A 25,427-nucleotide genomic window follows, 5' to 3' on the forward strand; every position below is an offset into this window, starting at 1 on the left:
GATGACAGCAAATTTGTTGAGTAATTTGTTGGAAGAGGCTGATGTTTTGAGAAATGTTTCTTCCCTCGCCTCCTTTGACTGTGCATATTTTACATTTTTTTAAAAAGTGCTTGGAGCAATAGATTTAAACTTTTCATACGGCTATGAAGCAAAAAGTGTGTAACAGTTACACAGACACGACTTCAGAATTTATTTTCTTAACAACGACATTATTTTCTCAAAACTATTCCAAGGCCACTATGGTTTCCTGGTTTTAACTACTTAGTACTTTTGTTACACAAAATATGTAGGATGTCTATTTTCTCTAATCTTAGAAAACAGCTTAAATGCATCATTTAAAGTTATTGTCATTACTACTGCCATATAAACTTACTTCTTTTGGTGTGAAGTACAACAAACATTGCAGAGTTGACTTTCCCTCTAACTCCACAGAATACAAATACGGCCTCAGAGGACAATAATCAACCACTGTCAAACAAAATAAAGAGATAGTTATGTGTTACAACAGTATACTCAAACCTTTGCAAGAGCTACCATATTACAAACTGATTACCAATATGGGTAAATATAATTTCCTTTGTAATTAGGGCTGTCGATTAATCACAGTTAACTCTCATGATTAACTCAAAAAAGTTAATTGCAATTAATCACACTTTTAAATCGCACTGTTAAACAATAACTGGAATTTATTAAATATTTTTGGATGTTTTTCTACATTTTCAAAAATATTAATTTCTATTACAACACAGAATACAAAGTGTACAGTGCTCACTTTATATTATTTTTATTACAAATAATTGCACTACAAAAATTATAAAGAAATAGCATGTGAACACCCGTTCTCACTTTCAGGTCGCATTGTAAACAAGAAGCAGGCAGCATTATCTCCTGCAAATGTAACCAGACTTGTTTATGTGAGCGACTGGCTGAACAAGAAGGAGGACTAAATGGACTTGTAGGCTATAAAGTTTTACATTGTATTGAAAAATAAAACAGTTATTTTTTGTGCATAACTCTACATTCATAAGTTCAACTCTCAACATAAAGAGATTGCACTACAGTACTTGTTTTAAGTGAAGAGAAAGACATTTATTTACAGTGAAAATATTTATAATAAAAAATAAATATAAAGTGAGCACCGTGCACTTTGTATGCAGTGTTGTAATTGAAATTAATATACTTGAAAAAGTGAAAAAAATCCTAAAATATTTATATAAAAGGTATTCTATTATTGTTTAATCGTGCAATTTGATTAATCGTGCCATTAATTTTTTTAATAGCTTGACAGCCCTAATTGCACAATTAATTTTTTTAATTGCACAATTAATCACAATTAATTTTTAATAGGGCAACAGCCCTATTTGTAATGTATTATGGCTGAATTCACTATTTCTTACTTGTAAGATACAGTCTAATCCTAGCTCAAAGATTTTCCTATCTACCCGCTAAAGAGGTGGTACTGGAGTCAATGCATGACATACCCCATGAATATGCCAGCTGTTTATGCCTGAATCTCTAGAACTTTCACCATTTAGTTCCTGGATTACATAAGGAAGCTCCCCAACAAGCCTATTAAAATTTATATTTAAAAAAGGAAAGAAAAGAACAAAAACATGAAAAATAAATATCCTATGGCTGTTATGTTATTGGGCTACTACAGCTCATTGGTGTTTCTAAACTCTTTTTTCATTGTCATAACATTAATCAGGTTCCCCCCCACACACAAACACACACACAGAAGGATTTTGAGGCCAAGACCACACTAAAAAGTTAGGTCAACCCAGCTATGTCACTCAAGGACATGAAAAATCCAACCCCTGAGCAATGTAGTTAACCCAACCTAACAAAAGAATTCTTCAGTCAACCTAGTGACCGCCTCTCCAGGAGGTGGACTAACTAACTAAATAACAGAGACGCAAGAACCCCTCCTGTTGCCACAGCAAGTGTCTACACTGAGGTTATTTCTACACTGCTCAGCCCAAGCAAAAATTAAGCACTGTAACCCTGCAATAGTATTCCCCTTGCATGCTTCCACAGGGAGAATAGACACTCTGTCCCTTGCATTATCTGGACTATTGAGAGTATCATCAGCTTCAGTTACCTCTTTATCAGCAACTCACACTAGGCGATGCAGATAATCCCATAACCTAGGTTTTGGGGGGCGGGATTTGGTGGAGGGGGGAATCTGTGATCAATTAAAAAACCCAAGCAGCCTGCCAGAGGAACTAGTAGTCAGGGCTTTCTTTTCTCACCGGTAAAACATTGCACCACATGCAGCAAACAAACAGTTTTACTGATTGAGAGAGACCTCAGTGGGGCTTTAAATCAACAGCATATTGCACACCACAGCAAAAAGTGTTGAGCAGGAAACCTGGAGACTGACAGTTACAGGACAAGCAGGCAAAGGCTCCCTCCTCAGTCCCTGACATCCCATCTGTTGAGAGAAGACTGCAAACACCTAGTGATAAAGGCAAAAATCTGGATGGAAATACACTGCTAATTTCCTCAACAGACGAACCGCTACAGGGAGAAACCAACCTTAAGTCAAAGAGCTGGTGGCCGGTGCAAAAACTGGGATTGCTGAGCTCTAAGTGTGATGACTTTATAAATCACAAGCTAAACAGGCAACAGACTTTTTTATTTTATAGTTCAGTTTGTGATTTTGAGCTTTATTGGCGTGAGATATTTATTATTATTATTTTTAATATAAAAGGCTATTTGTTCTGATGCCTGTTGTATAATAAGATTGATGTTTAAAAAAACAACAACAATGTACACATTTATTAAACAATATAGCTTTCTTATATAGTACACGTGCACACACACACACACACACACACACACACACACACACACACACACACACACACACACACACACTCTCTCTCTCTCTCTCTCTCCTCCTGAGAGGCACTGTGAGATACCATGCCACCGTGGATGCGGTGAGGATACAGATAAGAGACAGAGTGCGGATTGTGGAACAGATACAAGTTGATTCTTGTGGATGCGGATCCATATTGTTGTATCCAAGCAGAGCTCTACAGCTCAGGTCACCATCAGTGTTCCCTCTGATTTTTCCACACATGTGCGGAATGAATTTTGCTATGTGCACCAATATGGGGGTGATGTGTGGGAGAAAGCTAAGGGCTGTGGAAGAGGGTTGGGATGCAGGGTGTGAAGGCTCCGGGGTGGGGCCAGGAATGAGGGGCTCAAGGCTGGAGCAAAGGGCTGCAGTGTTGGGGGGAAAGGGGCCAGGGATGCGGGGCTCAGGACTGGAGCAGAGAATAGGGGTGAGGGCACTGAGGTGGAGCCAGGGATGAGGGTGCTCTGGGGCTACAGCAGGATTTCTCTCTCTCCCTCTCCCTGTGGGGAGAGGAGCCTCTCCCTGCCACAGCGGCTTGGGCCACGGGATAGGTGCATCTTCCCCAGCTGTGGCAGGTGCAGGCCGGGACTGGGTTGGGGCTGCATTCGGGCTGCCCCTCCCCCCGCCGGAGCTGTGTTGGGGCCACCCCCTCCTGGCCACCACGGCAGTTCGGCCGGGGATGTGTTGGGGCTGCCCTGCCCCCAGCCACCGTGGCAGGTCCAGCTGGGGCTGCATTGGAGGCCGCCCCTCCCCCAGCCGCCATGGCTGGGCGAGCTTCCTGAGTGCTTGCGCAGCGCTAAATAGGCTGCTGCGTGGCCACGCAGCTTACAGGGAACTTAGGTCACCATTAACCCATTCTCTTCTGATATGGAAGCATACTATCAGAGAGCCTCCTGGGTTTGCAATGAGATTGGTGAGCTGTTCAAACTTCCTGTAACGTGCAGGGCAAGCAGTAAAGTTTTCCCACAGTGCACCACAGTTCTAGAGCTAGAGTGGCCACGATTTGAGGGGGCACTAAGGATTCTGGAATATCATTACTTTGACTTGGGTATGCGCACAAAGGCTTAGGTCTGAGCATGGATGGGGAGGTGAGGGAGAGTCTTAACATAGGATTTAAATACAACGTAGACATCCAAGACCAGAGTTTCCTAACAGGAGTCAATGCCCCACTAACCCGTGGCATAGTATAATTCCCAAATCTGGACCTTAGCATCCAAAATATGGGTACTAGCATGAATTTCCCTAAGCTTAATTACCAGCTTAGATCTGATAGGCTGCCACCAATCAGGACTTAGGTAGAGCGCCCGATAGACTCTGGTCCCCCCAAACCTTTCCCTGGGGACCCCCAAGACCCAGATTCCTTGAGTCTCACAACAAAGGGAAATAAATCATTTCCTCCCCCCCTTTACCTCCTCCCAGATCTTTCCCGCCCTGGGTACACTAGGAGATCACCGTGATTCAACTCCGTGAATCTAACACAAAGAGGAAATTTACCTTTCCCTCCCTCAGGGCAATACAGATTCAAGCTCCTTGAATGTGACACAAAGAGGAAACTTATCCTTCCCTCCCCTCTGCTCTCTTTCCCTTCTCCCCACCAATTCCCTGGTGTACACAGACTCAGTTCCTTTGAGCCTTAACTAGGAGAAAAAATCAAACAGGTCTTAAAGCAAAGCTTTTAATAAAAAAGAAAGAAAAAAAAGTAAAAAGTTTATCTCTGCATTTTAGATGGTAAACAGTTACAGGGTCTTTTAGCTTATAGAAAATGGATAAACAGCCTGTTACGTGCCTGGATGCTCTGCAAGGATGAGGCCCACACACAGGTGAGTTAATTGGCTTTAATGAAGGTTAAGTGACACACCCGCAACGGGGACTCCACGCGTTGCTGACACTAGCTTGGGGAGTCCACCGCCCAAAAAGCTCGGCCAGGTGCGAAGTCCAACTGCACAATCCATGGCCACAGCAATTATAGCATCATGCTAATATCATGCAAAGCAGCACATACATATGCAATGGGGGACTTTCCAACAGCAATGGCCACCTCCCCTGGCTCCCCTGGCTCCCGGCCAGAGGCTTTCTGCAGTTCCCCAAAACATCAGGGCTTCCCACAAAGGGCAGTTCTAACCGGTTATAAGCAGCAGCTGCTAGCATACCATATCCGCTAATAACCTCTCCTTGAGAAAGCGCAGGCCTAACTAGACCGTAACAACATCTTCCGAGGTCCCCTACACAGCCTTATCCAGAAAAAATACAATTTAAACTATTTCCAGCAAACTACACATTTGCAAATACAGAAAAACAATGTAAAAGCCTATATTGTCTTTCTACCGCTGTACTTACAATGGGAAACAGGAGATTCGTGTGGTCACTCTCAGAGCCCAGAAAGAGAACAGAACAAGAACAAAGAACTCACACCCAAACTTCCCTCCACCCAGATTTGAAAGTATCTTGTCTCCTGATTGGTCCTCTGGTCAGGTGTTTCAGGTCACTGTTTGTTAACCCTTTACAGGTGAAAGAGACATTAACCCTTAGCTATCTGTTTATGACAACCCAGGCTTACATTGCAGTGTAAACATACCCTGAAACACTGCAGTGGTACAGTTATAATGCTACAGCTGTGCCACTACAGCGCTTCTAGTGAAAACACAGCCTGACTTACTTCGCCACAGCACCACTCAATAGAAATCCTATTTAACATTTCCGCAATGCACAAATGTAAAAACAAACAAAATACAAATGACTGAAATATTTGAAAACCAAAACTTAAGTGAGCATTCATTTGGGGGAAGGAAATTCTTTTCTTGTATTCACATAAAAAAGTATTTTAAAAGAAAAAATATCTTGTGAAAACGTTTCTTGCTCAAGCCAAATGTCTTTCTTTGGAGAAAATGAAGGGAAACCAGTCAAACCCATTAAATTTTGGCTCTCCTGTAATAATCATTTTTAAGAATAATCCTGCTACCTAGATAAACACAACACACAATAAAGAGGGAAAGAAAAAAGGATAGATAAGAAAGACAAACTGCTGTCTTTCTGTTGTTACTTCATTCACATTCTGTGGGTAAGATACATAAACAGGTTGGTCACAAACAGGTTGCATTAGTCTCTGGATCCTGGTGCACTTCCTCCCCATCTGAGAAAACAACATCTGGGATCTGACTTGCATGCTGTGGTCTTCTCCCACTGGTTCTCCTTCACAATGGAACAAGCTCACTGCTCAACCCCTGGCTCTGCCACAGGCCCTGCCCCCACTCCATCCCTTTCTGCCCCTGAGCCTGAGCCTGCTGTGCCCTCGCTCCTCCCCCTCTCTCCCAGAGCCTCCTGCAGGCCACAAAACAGCCACAAAACAGCTGATCAGGAGGTTTGGGGAGGAAGGGAGGAGGCGCTGATCGGCAGGGCAACCAGTAGGCAGCTGGGAGCGGAGTGAGCTGATGTAGGGCTGCTGACATATTACTGTGGCTGTTTGGCAATGTACATTGGTAAATTCTGGCTCCTTCTCAGGCTCAGGTTGGCCAGCCCTGCTCTAGACAGTGTTATGAGCTGCGTTAAACCTTATTAATGGTAGAGTTAAAACCTCACTGAAAATTATGCATCAGTGTGCCCTTCCTTTGAGAGAGTTGTAAGAGACAGTTAAGGGGGCTACATCTAAAACAAAGCATAATGGAGTCTGCCCAGAAACTAGCAATATGTGGGTGGAGGAGTCCAATGGGCATTGTTCTGATCAGGTGAGCGGAAAAAGCCTAGTTGGGGAAGGGAGGCAGACAAGAAACAGACATAGACTGATGATTGGCTTTCATTCTGCCACGAGCATATAAGCACCGTGTGGCCCTAGATGAGCCTAGAGGAAGATTCTTCTGGGTCTCATGCTGGCTAAAGAGGCTTTGAGCTGTAAGCAAAGATGCTATCCATTGTTTTTTTGGTTTCTCCTGCATTCAGAGAAGCAAGACTTTGTACATTCCTTAGAAATCAACAAGAACTCAAAGAAAATACCAGATTTTGTCAATTTCTAGTTCCAGCTGGAATATCCCCAGGACCCCAAACTTGACTAGCCACTCAGGGGCAACAATATATCTCAAAAGAAAATGAGCCATGACCATACACAACAGAGAACATACGAACAACAGGTCAGAAACTGACAAGTAACTTGAATACTCCTTCCTAAACCCACCTACACAGTAGGATAAGATACCACCTTAAGTTTTTGGAAGCACACTGGAAAGCGCAAGATCAAAAGCTAAAACTTTCAAAATCTGGCCAACTTAGATAAAAGGCATCCAAAAAAGAAAATAAAAAAACTAGAAAACAAAAGATATGGGCTCCCCTGCTTCAGAAATAGGTTTTGCAGAACTGAAACAACAAAGCTGGATTTCTCCGTAAAGGCCAAACCCAAACATTAATGCTTTGTAAAAGTCCACATGAACAGCCACTATGTGGCTGTCTTGAGTGGAAATTCCCCTGCCACTAACAACAGAAGTTGCTCTGTCCTAACTAGCATAAGCAAAGACAATACACAACTGCAGGTGTGCCAGCCATCTCACAGCCGAGACAGGTACAACAGACACCCACTAAAAGTAAAACAGTCTCTTTCATGACAATATTACTGTAGGAATTAGTATTAAAACACAGTTGTGGGATATTTCTAAAATCTTTAATTTAAGCCAAGTACAAACTCAGATAGTTAATTGTTCATTCTGTGAGGAAAAACCTCAGCTGCATAGGTACAAGGTTGAAAAGTTAGCATGATGCTAGAAATCCATCTTCATATAAAGAGGGAATCAAGAACAGGACTATAACATGACCTTATTTTATGCTTGTTAAAAAAATAACTTAGCTTATAAAACTTAGATATTTGACACTTCTCTAGCATTATCTCCAATGCATTTGTATCATTTCTGTGGAACACAGTCTTGTTTTGTATAGAAAAAGTAGTCCAAGCAAGGTAAAACTAATGTCATTTTACAGAACTAGTATAAGCTCTTAATTTATATTAAAAGCTAAGAAATATCAACTACTTTACACAATGCCTTTAAACTTTCTATACAACAGTGAATCAGTAAGATTTTTATATGAGAAGAACTTCAGCTTGGATTTCTTTTACTGCTATCATATTTTTCTATTAATTACAATTCTGAAATAACAAAAGAAAGAAAGTACCTGACTGGTCTTTGAAGTTCAGTGTAAAGTCTTTATATTTGGATAAATCAAACTCCACTCTTGCACGTGCTACTCCTTTGTTCTGAAGCAAAAAGGGAATTCCTTGGGTGGAACCAGCATAAACACCATGGAAGTTAAAAGATTCCTGGTAAGTTTAAGAACAAACAAACAAACAAATGTAAGAGCGTTATAAAGTCATATGTATAGCTGGAAAGTACTTTAAAAATACTGCAGTTCAGAGATCCATAAGTTATCCTATATTAACTGAACCTCTCAGTTCACCAACTGCCTATCCAGCTCCTTTATTGGCCCTAGATCTTTCATGGGTGCCAAAGACCACAGTTTAGGAACCACTGAAATAATACTATTGATTGTACCACTAGTGAAATTTTTCAAACTGAGTATCATTTTTCAATTAAATTAATTTCATTCTATTTCTCCTCTTCGCCTTCCTTCATCTTTATAACCTTTACATACTATACATTTAGACAGTTAAATCCCTCAGCTGCCACAGGTATATTTAATTTTTAATCTCTCTTCACATTCACCTCAGTCCCTTTGCATGAAATAATTTATAGAAAAATAAACTGAAAAAATGTGAATAACCAAGGAAGGAAAATTCTGACACCTGACTACAAAAGTAATAATTAAATAAAACTATAAATCTTACCTAGAACTAATAATTAGTGTAATAAAAGATACCTCATACTTACTACACTAATGCCTATTTCAGGGGCCTCTACATATCCACCAATCCTAAATTCCAATACTTTTCCATGGCGGACTGCTACCTAGTTGAAAGAAAAGTAAAATTGTCAACATTGTAATTACTACATTACTCTGTCATTTACTATACAGTACATAATATAATGGAACAGTTGTGATGGCAATTTAAAATAAGACAGCTTTAAATAATAGACAATAGAAAGACAGCCGCGGAATTCTATTGCATAGGTTCCCTTGAAAAGAACTTCCCCACATTCTAAAGTTATTTTGCTATGAAAATATTATAATGAAGACTAAAAATGCTGTATTGGTTTCTATAATATACACATGCAGTGATTCCAGTGGGTTATAGAATCACTGGGTAAAAGCAGCAGCTCTGTTGGATACCAAGCACTGAGATTAATTTTATCCCAAGCAACAGATTTTATAAGAATATTTAGGGATACATTGTGTTCTCAAAGCCAAGAAAGTGAGTCTTTCCCCCTTCCCTTTTCAAAGACAATGCCTACATTTTAAAACCCTCAGAAAGAATTACAGAAATATTAAAAATATTTTCTTTTAGGAGGTAAGCTAAAGTCTTCATTCCTCAGATGTAAAGGAGAACAATTATGGTTGGGAAATGATTTGTACAAGGCCTTTTCTAACTTCTGGGTTCATGTTGGTGCTTAAAGATGAAAACCCTTTGTTCCTTAAATGCGTCAATAAGTTTCATTTGTGATGTTAATTTGCATCCAAATGCAAGCCTCAGAATAACTTCCTAATGTCATTGTAATGAGAATAGGAGACGTTTTATGGACAAACACAGCAAGGTCATTTGATGCTATATCTAGTTACTAATAGAATGTAACAAGAGTATAAAAATATTGATAAGAATAGTTATCTGGCTATGCTTAAACAATTTATTTACTAAACTCAGAAAGACATGATGTACCTCTCCAAAGCCTGCTAAGAAGAGGTAATGCCTTCTCGGATGGCTATTTAAATTTAAAGTCACTGTCTTTAAGAATTAAGGTTAAAAAGATTACATGGAGAGCTGAAAGCCTATATACAATATAAGGTTTTTTAGATTCATTTAAAACAAAATTTCATCTCCTATGAAACCTGGACAGCACTGAAGGAAAATATCAGAAAATGGATTAAGTCAAAAGAATTAAAACTGTACGGGCATGTCTACACTAGAGCCCTAAGCTGAGCTATGTTAGGTTGACTTACAGACACTGCAGTAATTACTGCGGTGGCTGACCTCCACACTACCCTCCTACAGCTGGCGGTAAGCATCCTCACCAGGAGCGCTTCCACCAACTGAACAGAGTCACTGGGGAGAGCTGAGAGCCAGGGCTCTCAGATCCGTGGAGTTCCTCTCCAGAAGCCCAGCTGCCCCCTCACTCCACTGGGCTCTTGGCTCCCTGCTCCCAGTTGGGAGCAGCCACCAGGGCTTCTCAGCTCCCTGATCGGGGAGCCTCCGGGCAGCAGCCCAGGTGGAAGTGGGAAGCTGGGGACAGACGGGCTCTAGCTGCCTGACTTTTTTCTCAATTTCATGGCTCCAGCCATGAAATTGACAAGATAGCCAACAGCTGATGTAAGGAATGCAGTGTCTACACAGATACTATGGCCCTAACTACACCGACATAAGCCCTATGCCCCTCATGGAGGAGGAGTTATGATGTCACTGTAGTAGAGCACTTACATTGCCATGACAAGGCCACAGTGCGTACCCTGACAATTAGATCAAAGTAAGCTGCCTTACATTGACCTAGCTGAGTACAATGGACCAGGCCTAACTTTCAAGTTATGATAATTTCCTGCCACAAAGGTAAAGACAGTATAACCATCTAGTTGAGGAAAAATTCGAACCCTATTGTCTATGTAGTAACACATTGCATATGTACAGCTGAAACTGCAAACAAGGCAATCCCATTAAGGTGCTGAGCCAATGAAAGGGCCACAACAGTTGATATTATGAATCCTTCCTCCTCCAGTAAGGTTATGGAAGGAAAGACTATAGACACTCTGTGCTGCTGATTGCGCAGTTCAAAATCTTCTCCTGTCCTTCATCTTTGCAGCACTCACCACTGCTCATCCTGTTCATCTGCAGGAACAAGCAACTAACAACAATAACATTCAGTGAACAGAAAGGAACATGAAGTAGCATCAAGAAGAAGCAGACTTTCAGTTCAGCATGAGTTCATCAGCATCATGGGTGACATGAAACTTGCCAAAGCACTGCCAAGGAATTATATTTAAATTGTTCTTGTAATGATTTTATGAAATATTGAAATACTATTGCAACTTAAGATACTCAGAGATCATATTAATATGACCTATTACTAGGATAATCAGATCTTGTTAAACATAAGATGGTGGACTGTGTGTACCTAGAAAGGAAACAAACTCACCTGGATAAACAGAGAGAAATAGTGGGATTTAATTCAGATTTAAGATTCTTGGTATTCATTAATTGCCTATCTCAAGACAACTCCTTGAATGGCTTCTTTTAAGTAACTGATTTAAACTCTTTGACTTCATAGGATTTAAGATTACTCCTTTGCTCATTTATAAACTGTTCAGGTTATCCATGATATAACGAATCTTCAGTTAAATTCTTCTGCCCACTTATAAACTGTTTTAGTTATCTATGATACTAGTGACTCCTGTTTTAGTTTAATTTTTGGAGTGAGGTATCCTCCAAGAGTAGATCCACTATCAAAAATGTAATCTCTGTTAAAAGCTCTCCACAGAGAGAAATACAGAAGAGATTGTAACTAACTAACCATAAACAATGGTTTTATTTCATTTTGTTTTTTCTTTCTTTAATAAAATAATAATTAATAACTGATTATTTTTCTTGTCTTTAATCACAGCATTCTGTACAGAAAGGCAGAGAACACCATGTTATTAAAAAAGAGTGGAAGTCACATCCCAGAACTGGGATTAAGAGAGATTATTAAGATTTGCCTACCGTTTCTTGCTTTGCTAAACTATAAATTCTAATAGTTTTTCAAATAAAATCACTTGGCACACAATAACTTGAAACACCCCTTTGGAAAGATAAATTGCCTTTGAGCATGAATTTATTTATCATCAATCAGATGTGAAGCTTTTAAGTCTTTCCTCTAATTGCCATTATTTTGAATCCTTTCAAAAAACTCATTTATATGGTAGATGGTTTGTCTTTGATAAAACATTTGATTCTATTCAAATAGAAAACTTTCAAAAAGGAACACTCCTCACATACATATGTATTCATAACAAACTCATGACAAAGAATCCTGTGGCATTTTGTAGACTAACAGACATATTGGAGCATAAGCTTTCATGGGTGAATATCCACTTCATCAGACGCATGTGGTGGAAATTTCCTGAGGCAGGTATAAACATGCAGGCAACAATCAGTCTAGAGATAACGAGATTAGTTCAATGAGGGAGGATGAGGCCCTCTCCTAGCAGTTGAAGTGTGAACACTAAGGGAGGAGAAACTGCTTTTCTGGGTGGCTAGCCATTCACAGTCTCTGTTTAATCCTGAGCTGATGGCATCAAATTTGAAAATGAAAAGTTCAGCAATCTCTCTTTGGAGTCTGGTCTTGAAGTTTTTTTGCTGCAGTATGGCCACCTTAAGATCTGCTATTGTGTGTCCAGGGAGGTTGAAGTGTTCTACCGGTTTTTGTATATTGCTATTCCTAATATCTGACTTGTGTCTATTTATCCTTTTACATAGGGATTGTCCAGTTTGACCGATGTACAAAGCAGAGGGGCATTGCTGGCACATGATGGCGTATATTACATTGGTGGACGTACAGGTAAATGAACCAGTGATATTGTGGCTGATCTGGTTAGGTCCTGTGATGGTGTCTCTGGTGTCAATATGTGGGCAGAGTTGGCATCGAGGTTTGTTGCATGGATTGGTTCCGGAGTTAGAGTTACTATGGTGCGGTGTGTGGTTGCTGGTGAGTATATGCTTACGTTTAGCGGGTTGTCTGTGGGCGAGGACTGGCCTACCTCCCAAAGCCTGTGAAAGCGAGGGATCGTTGTCCAGGATGGGTTGTAGATCCCTGATGATGTGTTGGAGGGGTTTTAGCTGAGGATTGTAGGTGATGGCCAGTGGAGTTCTGTTGGTTTCTTTCTTGGGCTTGTCTTGCAGCAGGAGGCTTCTGGGTATGTCTGGCTCTGACTTGTTTCCTTATTTCCTCGTGTGGGTACTGTAGTTTTGAGAACACTTGGTGAAGATCTTGTAAGTGTTGGTCTCTGTCTGAGGGGTTGGAGCAAATGTGGTTATACTTGAGTGCTTGGCTGTAGACACCATCAGCTCAGGATTAAACAGACTGTGAATGGCTACCCAACTACAAAAGCAGTTTCTCCTCCCTTGGTGTTCACACCTCAACTGCTAGAAGAGGGCCTCATCCTCCCTCATTGAACTAACCTTGTTATCTCTAGACTGATTCTTGCCTACATATTTATACCTACCTCTGGAAATTTCCACCACATGCATCTGACGAAGTGGGTATTCACCCACGAAAGCTTATGCTCCAATATGTCTGTTAGTCTATAACAGGGGCAGGCAACCCTGCAGCACGTGAGCTGATTTTCAGTGACACTCACACTGCCCCGGTCCTGGCCACTGGTCTGGGTGCTCTGCATTTTAATTTAATTTTAAATGAAGCTTCTTAAACATTTTAAAAACCTTGTTTGCTTTACATACAACAATAGTTTAGTTAAATATTATAGACTTCTAGAAATCGACCGTCTAAAAACATTAAAACGTATTACTGGCACGCGAAACCTTAAATTAGAGTGAATAAATGAAGACTCAGCACACCACTTGCCGACCCCTGGTCTATAAGGTGCCACAGGACTCTGTCACTTTTTACAATGCCAGATTAACACGGCTACCCCTCTGATACATAACAAACTCATCATCTCAAATACAGTATGCTTTTTTGAACACAAAACAATAAGATAATGTTTAAAAATTGCTTTTTAAGAAAACATATACAAAAAGATATTCATTTTGAAAAACTGCAATACCAATCATCAACATTTTTAGGAAAAAAATATATGTTTGGATAAAAACAAATGAGGAGTCTGGTGGCACCTTAAAGACTATTTATTTGGGCATAAGCTTTCGTGGGTAAAAAAAAACAAACCCACTTCGTCAGATGCATGGAGTGGGTTTTTTTACCCACGAAAGCTTATGCCCAAATAAATCTGTTAGTCCTTAAGGTGCCACCGGACTCCTCATTGTTTTTGTGGATACAGACTAACATGGCTACCGCTCTGATTATGTTGGATTGGATTAATGGAGAGCAAGATTAATAGATAGGCATGCATGTACACACCCACTTAACGAGATAATACACAAATGTTCAGATTTTTTAAATACCTCCACTCTGGTATCAAATTTCATTACTGCATTGGGAGTGAAGTCGATTTTGAGATCAGCATGGCCTCCAACAGGTACTACCCCCTGAGAAGGAGTAATAGTCATTCCAGGCAGGGGATTCAAATCAAGAACCTTCAAATACAAATAATCATTATAAAACATTGATAGTGCTGAAAATGTATGCTTTTACAGATTTTGGGAAAGACATTTCCTGTCCGGAAGAGTTTACAATTTAGTTAATGTAACCATTGGACTCTATGAGACTAACCTGGGCCTAAAATTTTGGGACAAAATTTTCAGTTAGGCACCTAAATACATATGTAGGCACCTAAATAAATGATCTGATTTTCAGAAGTTTGGAACATCTGCCAGATCTTATTGTGCAGCTAACTTTTGCAACCCAGCTTTGAAAATTTGGGCCTTGATTTTGTTCTTTATGAGCACTCCTGAACTTTATAAAATTATGATTTAGTACAACTCCAAGATCCAATACAGCATCTTCTCCAATGATAGATACAAGCTGAGTGAAAATTATCTGCAAGTTATTCACAGTAGAAATGTGGACAAGACTCCTGCAAAGGGAAGTTTATCTATCCAATCATTTCTGCTTAACTTCTCAGAGGCCATGTAAGCCTAAGAATTTTCCTTATTTTTAATAAACACAATGTTGCAATAACAAGCATATTATCCTACACTCCAATGTGGTCAGGAGGGCCTTGGCCAATACAGACAGCACTATTAATGAAAGCAAGCTAGAAAAAATTGTACAAGGAAGAGAAACTAGGTCAAGTAGTCCCATGAACTCCTAAAGAGGGTAGGATTCTAAAGAGGATAACTATATTTTGTACAATAAAAATTAAAACTACCTAAAGGGGGGGGGGAAATCAGTTAGTATACCATAAAGAACACATCTAATAACTGAGAACACAAACTCTAATAAGATATGAAAAACTCTCCAAAACAAGGAAAACAAAAAACAAAACAAAAAACTGTACATCAGCATAATTCAGTTCACCTGGAAGTATGCATGATTATGTCCTGTGTTTTGAAGAATGGCGCTCTTGCAAGTAGTTAATCCTAGAGGAGCATGATTGAAAGGTATCCTTTGTTCCATAAACTGAACACTGGTGGGTCCAAGCTAACAACAATGAAAGGAAGAAAGCAAACATAACATATCACTGAGTGTAAATAAATAATTCAACATAGCTTAATTTTCTTTTGTTTTCACAATAAGCCAGACAATCGTGGAGACGCATAAATTAAACAGTGAAGTAGAATGTAAAGGGGAATCAACATTTCTCTACTTTTTGCCAAACCACCTAGATCAAAAAGTAAACCTCTATCAAAGTAACAAAATGTGTTTTATTTCCCTCTGAAAATTAATAATTTGTTGTATTACTGTACTTCTGTTTAAGTTTCGCATGGCTATGAAATTCAGGTATGAAATTTTTGCAAAAGCTGATATTATGAGTAATTTTTTAATGCAGTGCACAGATAAATATTTGAACAAAAATAAATTATGACCCCACTTACCCGCTAAATTGTTTTTTTTAGTGGCTTGGTCAAAAACAGCACAGGTCATGCATTCCCTCTCCTCACTTTGTTTGACAGGCAAGATGACACAATCTAATCAGAGTCCTGGATACCCTCCACCACAGCTCCTCTGTTTCTGTAGGTTGACCTCTGATCTGACAGAAATCTGTAAACCTATGGTACCTCTTCGTCTGGAAAGTGGTAGGTGTCTGTGCTATACTAATGAAGCTTCTTAGGGTATGTCTACACAGCAAAGAAAAACCCACAGCTGGCCTGTGCTAGCTGATTCAGGCTCACAGGGCTCGGACTGCAGAGCTATTTCATTGCTGTGTAGACTTCTGGGCCCAGGCTGGAGTCTGAGCCCTGGGACCCTCCCACCTCACAAGATCCTGGAGCCTGGGCTCCAGAGTGAGCCCAGACATCTACATAGCAATGAAACAGCCCCGCAGCCTGAGCTCTGCAAGTCCAAGTTGGCTGGCATAGGCAACTGCAGGTGTCAGTTGCTGTGTAGAAGAAATCAGCAGGTGAGTGGGATAAGAATTGTTTTTCTAGGCCTCAGTATGCTATAGCGAGGACCAGCTCTAGGCACCAGCAAACCACGCACGTGCGTGGGGCGGCACAATTTCAGGGGTGGCATTCCAGGCGCTCTCTGAGGTTTTGGTTTTGGGTTTTTTTTGGCTTGGGGCCCAGGCTACAGCACAGACCATGTTGTAACAAGCTGTACCAATTCATCTACCCAAACAGTGGCAGGAAAAAGACATTCCAAGCTGACTAAGAAAAAGAGAGCCTGGGGGAAATGTAATGGGAGGATGTGTCTTATTGGCTATCAAGTTCTCATTGGAGCATGAATCTAAGAATTCTACTGGTGAAGGCACCATCAAACTACCTCTAAAAATTCACCCAGCAGAGCAGATTTCATTCGAATTAGACTTTCCATAGACTCTTTATTGACCCAGGAAGCAGAGACTGTCTTCCTGGAGCGGCCACCACTTCTAATTCAGCAAAGATTACTAGCAGTTCTGTAAACCGCCCAGATACACGATCTGATGTCTTTAGGTACAACAGACCTTTCCTTGCCTTTCCCTGAACTATGTTTCTAGGAAAATTGTGAACTGTGATTAGGTTTCAGAACTAGGGAGGAGCAGGAACCTTGGTCTGTGCTGTGGAAGAATGAGCCACAGAATTTCTACTCTTTTGATCAATGTATAAAATACAGAACATGTGAGGTTAAAATAAATTTAAAATCAAGAAAATGTTGATTAAAAACCAAAAATGTGCAAAACCATTTGGGTTAAACATTACCTTTGCAAGGCATTTTAGCTTAAGTGTGTTTCCCTGATGTACACACAGATTGAATTCTCCTGTTTCTGGAGAGCAGAAACCTGGATGCCAAACCACTTCACACTCCAGGTCTTTGTATGCTTCTACAATACCTAGAGAAATACGTATAAATATGTAAATATTCACAAGTCTGGAAAATTTTTCAAGTTTACTGTATGTGACCGGTTCACATTACTAGAGACATCTGGCCTGATTTACAAAGGTGTTGAGCAATATACTTAGTTTAAATTAAACCTTGCTTCAAAATTTTCATAACTGCATAACCCAGTTTATCAATATACTTCAAACAGAATGTATCCACAATTTATCAGTCTTTGAGCATGTAAATCACACTCCTGTGCTATTTAAAAAGGAGGGTATTAAAAAAAAATAGATCACCAAAAGTGATGTAAATCCATCCCCAAATTATTGTTTTTATTTGGAAATTATTTTTCCAATTCCCACATTTATATCCACTTTATATCCACAGATACAAATTTTGTAACCGTGCACGGCTCTACACCCACAGTTTTAGAGTTCTAACTCAATCTTAAATATTACAAAAGTGAGTGCATAAAGGTGAACCTGGATTTGTTGATAACTGAGAATAAAACAACATTTCAACATTCTCAGAACTCATTCACACCTTAAATTAAAAAAAGAAAAAATCTCTTTGCCTTACTTCCCAGATGCTGAGGCATTCCAACTTCTCTGTCAAGCGAAGCGATGTTTAAAACAAAGTTAGCCTAAACCAGCTAATTTGGTCAGAGGGCAAAGATATTTAGCACACCTAACTCCCCTTGATTTGAATGGGAAATCAACTGGAGTGAGTTAGGTGCCTAACTGGGCCTCAGTGGATCCGAAGGTCTGTGGCTCAGTGTAAATTGGATCCTTTCATTACTGAACTCCAACACTGTTTTAAAGAGTACACTGCTATTGGAGGCTTCATCTTTCAATTAGATGAAAAATTAAGGTCCTGAGCACATGTAATTATTAATCCAATGGCACTTTACACAAAAGTAAGAGTGGGCTAACCTTCATGTTTTGGCCAGATTTTAAATTTTGTGGTATTATATTCTGTCTACCTAAATTTCTTAGCAGTTTTGATGTACGGTATATGATTTTCTTTATCATTTCCTATCCTAAATGGTTGCATAGTATTGCTGTGTACTATTACATAGTTGCCTCATTCCACTCTCGTGGTCAGCAGCTTAAACTCTTGAGCTCAGAGCAGAACTGCTGTGAAGAGCCGTTTACTGTGGCACAGAAATAGCAGGATGGGGCTGTGGTGCATTTCCAGAACTTATATAAGCAAATTAGCCTGGGCACCAAAATTAGAATTTTACTTGCTTTTTTGGCCTTTGTGGTCTGATCATAGTTCAGACTTCCAGTAGTATTAATGCAAACCCTAAAAATAACATTTTACCATGTCAAACAAATATTTACATTTGATGTCAGCCATCTTTAAGAGTAAAATGTGGTGTGCATGTATTTGTTTGCATGTTGCTTAAAACAGCTTCCAAAACATACTATACCTTTGGCTGGCCGTATAGAAAATGCTATTCCTTTATCTGTGATTATAGGTTTCCAACTGAATTCAGCAAGATAGTTTCTGCGATTGCATAATCTGACTGTTGTTCTAAAGCTTGTTTCCGCAAGGAGACCAGGGACTGGATTTAGAATCAGCTCCCTTGCAGATAGCTCAAGGGCAACTGGCACTGCCTTTGCAACTACCAGCACATGCCCAGTATGTCTGTTGTTTACTGTGTAAGTGAAAGACCTGTAATAGAGAAACGTAGGATCAACACGTTATATATAGTAAAATATTCAGCAATACAGTTACATTAAATATAGTCATTAGGAGCAAAATACCCAGTGAAAATATTGTATACATTAGGCATACTCAGTTAAAAGGATTATAAAATTTGCTACTTGTAATTGTTTTGCTTTTTACAGTATGCTAGGGACCATAAAATTAACAAAAATGTGTTTCTATAGCTTTGATTCATTAAAATTTAATGGTCAAATATATTGTCACTTCTCTGAGTGTTATCAGATACTAGGGCCTTGCAGGTCAACTTCATGTTAGAGAAGAAACCTGTGACCCAGGCTCAGGTTATTTTCCTAGTGTACAATAGAACCTCAGAGTTACAAACACCTCTGGAATGGAGGTTGTTCCTAACTCTCAACAAAACGCTATGGTTGTTCTTTCAAGAGTTTACAACTGAACCTGGACTTAATACAGTTTGAAACTTGACTATGAAGAAGAAAAACACTGCTTTTAAACCATCTTAAATTGAAATGAAACAAGCACAGAAACAGTTTCCTTTCCTTGTCAAATCTTTTTTTTAAATCTTTCCCTTTGTTTTTTAAGTAGTTTACGTTTAACACAGCACTGTCTTGTATTTGCTTTTCTTAGTGTCTCTGCTGCTGCCTGATTGCATACTTTCAGTTCCAAATGAGGTGTGTGGTTGATTAGTCGGTTCGTAATTCTGGTGTTCGTACTCTAAGGTTCTACTATAATTGGTTAATTTACAAAATGTACACAAGACCTGTTTCCCTAAACAGAAGTGGTTACTAACTGCACACAGACAGATAATGCCATCTTGCAGAAACCTCAGCTAAAGCATCACTGCTTTTTCACCAAGAAGCATTCGTCTTGAACCTCTGTATCTGACTCTCCTGTAATCTCACAGCTCAACAAAACACACTGAGTGAAAATCTGGATCCACCGAAGTCAACGGAGCAAGTATTTCACCCACTATTCCTTGTTCCTACCTTCGCCCTGGGCTTTTTACACTGGAAATCTTTTACCCCAGTACTGCTCACCTACAACAACACTGCCTCAAAGGATGGCCTGGGTGTCCATCTTTCTTCTGTGCGTGCACATGAATATTTGATTCAACCTCCTTAGCAACTGTATGGGTATAGTTAGAGTTCCATTCTGAGACATCGTATATACTAGAAAAGGTTTCCCAGTGCAGTTATATCAGCAAACCCTCCTAGTGTAGACAGATTATACTGGCAATATTCTCAAATGAAATAAGCTATAATGGCAAAAGCACTTTTTCGCCAGAATAACTGTCTCTACACTTTTGCCAGTAAAAAAAAAAAAAAAACCTCATCCCTAATTAACATGATTACAGTGGCAAAAGTTTTAAAGTGTAAAACTAGGTTTTGTGTTTACATAGCAGCACCTCATAATATGCAAAACATCAACACTTTCATTATAATAATATTTAGTTTAAACTAGCTATGTGAAAAATGTGTACATTTCTTTTGCCACCAAGGTTAATATCTAAATCAGGGGTCAGCAACCTTTCAGAAGTGGTGTACCAAGTCTTCATTTATTCATTCTAATTGAAGGTTTCGTGTGCCAGGAATACATTTTAACCTTTTTAGAAAGTCTCTTTCGGTAAGTCTATAATATATACCTAAACTATTGTTGTATGTAAAGTAAACAAGGTTTGAAAATGTTTAAGAAGCTTCATTTAAAATTAAATTAAAATGCAGAGCCCCATGGACCGGTAGCCGGGACCCAGGCAGTGAGAGTGCCACTGAAAATCAGCTCGTGTGTCGCCTTCAGCACCCGTGCCATAGGTTGCCTACCCCTGACCTAAATCAAGAGCCAAATAAATAGCCTTACTTCTGAAATTTCCCCAAGGTATTAGTCTCAAATATTACTGGAATGTAAGTCTTCGAAAGAGGTGGCAACACATGGGACAATGGACTAGTCTGCTGTAGCTCCTCACTTTCAATTTCTACTTGTATCCAGACGTGCAGAGGCAGATTATTGATGATATGCATTTTTCTCGTAGATGCAGAGTGCACACAAACTTCACCAAAGTCTATGGTAGAGGGACCTAAAATATATACATATGAAGTTAAATCTTTATAGTTAAAAGTTAACAAAAACAGCTAAGGAAACGTAATCAAAATTGGTAGTTTAGTTCTAGTTAGCCTACATCACTATCCTACATTTTGGTTCATCAAATTACAGGAGAGTGAAAAATAAATAAAACTACAGTAGTAGAGACAGATTCAAACCAAAACCTAGAATTTAAATACCACCCACCCTGGATGCAAGCAGTGGTGTGGTTCAAAATGCTCTTCTACACTTTACATCTTAATTCCACCTCTCTACAACAGTAAGATAAATATTGTAGGAAGTAAAGGTATATGTAAAATATCATTGTGTCTGAAAGCACCACTAATGATAATTTATTAAAATGTAATTGTTTGCATTAAACATGTATTATAACAATCAATAAATGAAAAATTTAGAAACAGTTTCTACATATCAATGATCTTTTTAAGAAATGATACCTGATGAACCATTGCCTTTTAGGCAAGATATTGATCCAGACTCCTTGTTAAATGGATAATGTAAACTTTTCAAGCCACATTTTAAGAAGTCTCTTTGTTCATTTACTCAGCATTAATTAATGACAGAATAAATGTATTAGCCAAAAAAAAATTGTTTCTCTATTTATGCAATTTGTTACTTCTCAGTCCAAAACTACAGAAATGGAGGGTAATATTGGGACATGGCTTTTAGGCGCAACTCCCTAATGAAACCAATCATTTGACAGAGCACGAGGTAGTGTTACTAATGATTTGGCTATCGTAGCATTCACATGCGTGAGTGTGATCACATTTATGAACCATTCTCAAAGGCAATGTGTGCTTTTTTTTACTTCCCAGTACTTAAAACAACTGAATGGTTTCCTCACCTTATCTATGAATATTTACAGAAAAGCTGTTAAGTAATAAATTAATTTAGAACATTGAGCATAAAAAAAAAGAGGCAAACAAAGATTCCTGTTGTATTTTTTCAGCTTTAATTTTACACTTTATACTTAAACCTCATCTATAAGTAACTGCTTCCCTCTCAGACTCAACAGCTGGACTCTTGTCATATCCTTACAGATATAACAACCTCCTGAAACCCAATTCCATCTCTCCCCAGGACCACCAATGGCTTCACTATTTTCAATTCCACACCTCATACATATACCCCCCAGCCTTTCCATTAAGTCTCAATTCATAGGATTTTTTTTTTAAAAGAGGCCATAATAATCCCCTAATCTAACCTCTTGCATAACACAGGCCATAGAATATCACCCAGTAATTACCAGATCAAGCCCAATGACTTTGGACTGAACTAGACCACATATATTTTAGAAACACGTCAATCTTGATTTAAAGACTTTAAGTGATGCAGAATCCATCACATCACTTGATAAGTTTTTCCAATGGTTAATTATTTCTGCTGTTAAAAATGTGCGCCATATTCCAGCCACTAGATCTTGCTCTGCCTTTGTCTGCAAGGTTAAAGAGCCCTCTAGTACCAAATCTCTTCTCTCCATGTAGATATTAATATACTGTGATCAAGTCATCTCTTAACCATCTCTTTAATAAACTAATAGATTTAGCTTCTTAACTTGTTGCTCCTTTCTGAACTTTATCCAATTTTTCAGCATTCTTTCAAAAAGTGTGGACACCAGAAATGGAATGGACACAATAACTGTTTCACCAATGCTGTATGCTGAGGTAATACCATCTCCTGATCCCTACTCGATATTCTTGCTTATACATCCAAGAATCACATTAGCCCTTTTAGTCACCACTTTTCACTGGGAGCTCTTGTTCAGTTAGTTATACCATAACTCCTAAGTCTTTTTGAGAGTCACTGCTTTTGAGGATACAGTTCCCCAATCATACAAGTATGGCCTCTGTTCTTTGTACCCAGATATATGATCCTGCATTTGGTCGCATAAAGATGCAAGTGTGACAGCATTCAGGGTTGCAATCTAGAAAAGTAAGGTGTATTATCCCTTGCCCTGCAACCCTGGGTGCTTCACAGTGAATTATTAGTTTTCAATTGATACCTCACAAGCACATTTTGTACAAAGATTACAATAGTTTGTAGGGTGTGAATACAGCAGTTCTTAGTGTCATAGCATGTAATTTGCGCTCAGTTTACCAAGTGATCCAAATCTTTCTGTGTAAATGACCTGTCTTTTTCATCATTTTCCACTCTACCAATCTGTGTCCTCTGCAAACTTTACAGTCATGTGGTACTAAGTCAAAATGGTCTAAAAAGAATTTAAGACATCATCCTTCTCCACTGTGATATCACTATACTTCCCTCCCAGAATCCTCTCCTTTGAAGACAACCATAGACAGGGTACTCCTATTGATATTAATGCTTCTCCACATATTATGCAACATCAGGGCTTCAGAGAACGAATGAATGAATGACCTATATTCATCACACCTGTGGTATGACTCACTTCATCTACTTTGCAAAGGGAAACAAACAAGTTCTTCCAAATCTATACTGTCTACAGAGGTGCAGGACTGATGACCAAGCACTAGCACGACTATTAAAGCCACCTCTTCATTAAGCATATACTATTTAAGGTAAATAATTTTGTTGTATAGATTATATTACTATTAATAAATACTTTTATGCCAGCCAAATGAAATGATGTAAACTCGGTGATATCTTACCAATGATTATCTGATAAAGCTGTTTTGGTGTCAAAGTTATATTACAATCTTCCTTCTCTTGTGGAGAAGATGGTACAGCATTAAGCCCGTCATAAACCTGTGGAAAACCCCAACAAATGCTTTATCAGTTATTCTCAGTGTTATGTTTTTCTTTTATTTAATGTAAATATGCCTAGCTTACCTCTTTGGCTAAGGATTTAGATTCAATTGCTGCCAGCTTTCGACTACTTAGCAGGTAGTCCTCATTTAAAGGAATTGTTTCTAGTTTCGGCTTCTCCTTGTGTAAATCTGTCATTGTGATCTTTGGTGACCTGAGCCCTGAAGCTGGTTTTAGGCCAATGTCCACAGGATTGTTAAGACTGTTATATTTCCTTTAGAAAAACAAAAAGGTTAAAGTGCAAATTTCTAGAAACCTAACAAAATCGTCCACATTATACATATTAAAAAAATAACAGATTTTAAAATATTTCAAGTAGTTCTTTGGATTAGCATATTTCTCTAGAGAAAAATTCCTCAATCATGTCAAATACTTTGAGCAATCCTACTGTAGTGTCTTTGAGTCACAGACTGTCATTTACTGTATTTTTGTATAGTGCCTAGAACAATGAGGCCTAACCTGAACTGTGAACTCTTAGGTGCTATTGCAACATAAATGTTAAATTACATCCAAAATCTAAGAACATTATGATTGCAAAGTCAAGCAAGTTAGGAAATGCCAAACTGGTGAAGCGTCCACTAATTCTGCCACCTAAGGCCTAATTTTTCCCAGATATTTTGGCTTTTTAACTGCATTTCATATGTTCAAAGCACAGCTCTAATCGACTTCAGTTGCAGTCACAAGAATTCAGAATTCCTTCAAATCTGGCCACAGGTGTCTTATGCTGGACATCCAGAAAATGTTCAATGCAACTGATGACCAACTGTGAACATTTTGGCTTTACTGACTTTACCAGCATCACATAGGAACTGTGAATAGAATCCAGTTCTCCAGGACAGCATTCAGCTTTAACCAGGAGACCATCCTTTCTTTTCCTGCAATTCCCTACTTGTTCACTAAATACCTTCCAACTTCTGCAACAAATGAGACGGGGTTCTACAGACAACAGCCTCATTCATTACACAAAGCTGATTAATTCCCGGAGAACTCTCCATCATGTACACTGACTGAGGCAGAGATCCTGTGGTAAAAAGTGTAAGTGATCATGTAAATAAATACTGTATTATGGTGTCTACACATAAGGAGACTGAATTATGGATGCAGAAGCAAATTTCTGCATTTCTTAACTTTTTACTGATTGAGTTTGTAACATTAATAGGTTTTTAAATAGATTTTTGTTTGTTTTTTAACGATTTCCTAAATTTTCTTTAGGGAATAAACTGAAAAAACAGAAATTCTATTATGTGGAAACATACTGACCCCCAACTTGGGTTTGAACCTTTAGATTCACAGCACAGACCTCTTTCATTTGAGTTAACCAAATACCTGGAACCAATACTAAGCTGTTATCCTGTATGTGAACAAGCCATCACAGGGAATGAGACACACTTTGCCAGTGGGTTTCACAGCTATTTGCTGACAAAGAATATAGGAACTCCTGGTTCATTTCCAGGTTCTGGAGGAGAGTGTATCCTAGTTCTAGACCCTTCCACCCCATCCCCTATAAGCCTGTGTCCCTCTCTGTTCCTGTATGCTCACCACTCAGTTCTAGCTCACTTCCCATTCTGCTCCTATTCATCTACTGGCTCCCACCCTACTCCCTCACTTTTTCTATGCACCCCACACAAACCCTGGCTTCTGCCCCTCTCTTCTCCTATGTAACCCCTAATCACTTATCCACCCCACCATCCCAGCTCCTGACTCCTTCCTCCTCCACTCCTATGCAAATCTCTCACACCGCAGTTCCTGCCTCACTCTCCCCATCTGCTACTATTCAACCACTC

At 39.2% G+C, this 25,427-nt stretch overlaps 1 protein-coding gene across 1 annotated transcript in view; it reads right to left on the minus strand.

Moving 5' to 3' along the window:
* Positions 1-25,427, minus strand: part of CFAP47 (cilia and flagella associated protein 47) — a 681,124-nt gene that overhangs the window by 602,357 nt on the left and 53,340 nt on the right. Inside the window, 10 exon segments of the mRNA XM_030575652.1 lie at positions 374-468; positions 8,015-8,159; positions 8,728-8,805; positions 14,118-14,249; positions 15,133-15,255; positions 16,953-17,083; positions 18,506-18,750; positions 20,617-20,833; positions 23,487-23,583; positions 23,668-23,857. Of these exon segments, the coding sequence (XP_030431512.1) occupies positions 374-468; positions 8,015-8,159; positions 8,728-8,805; positions 14,118-14,249; positions 15,133-15,255; positions 16,953-17,083; positions 18,506-18,750; positions 20,617-20,833; positions 23,487-23,583; positions 23,668-23,857 (1,453 nt within the window).

The sequence above is a fragment of the Gopherus evgoodei genome, chromosome 1 (genome assembly GCF_007399415.2).
Source record: "Gopherus evgoodei ecotype Sinaloan lineage chromosome 1, rGopEvg1_v1.p, whole genome shotgun sequence".
NCBI lineage: Eukaryota > Metazoa > Chordata > Testudines > Testudinidae > Gopherus > Gopherus evgoodei.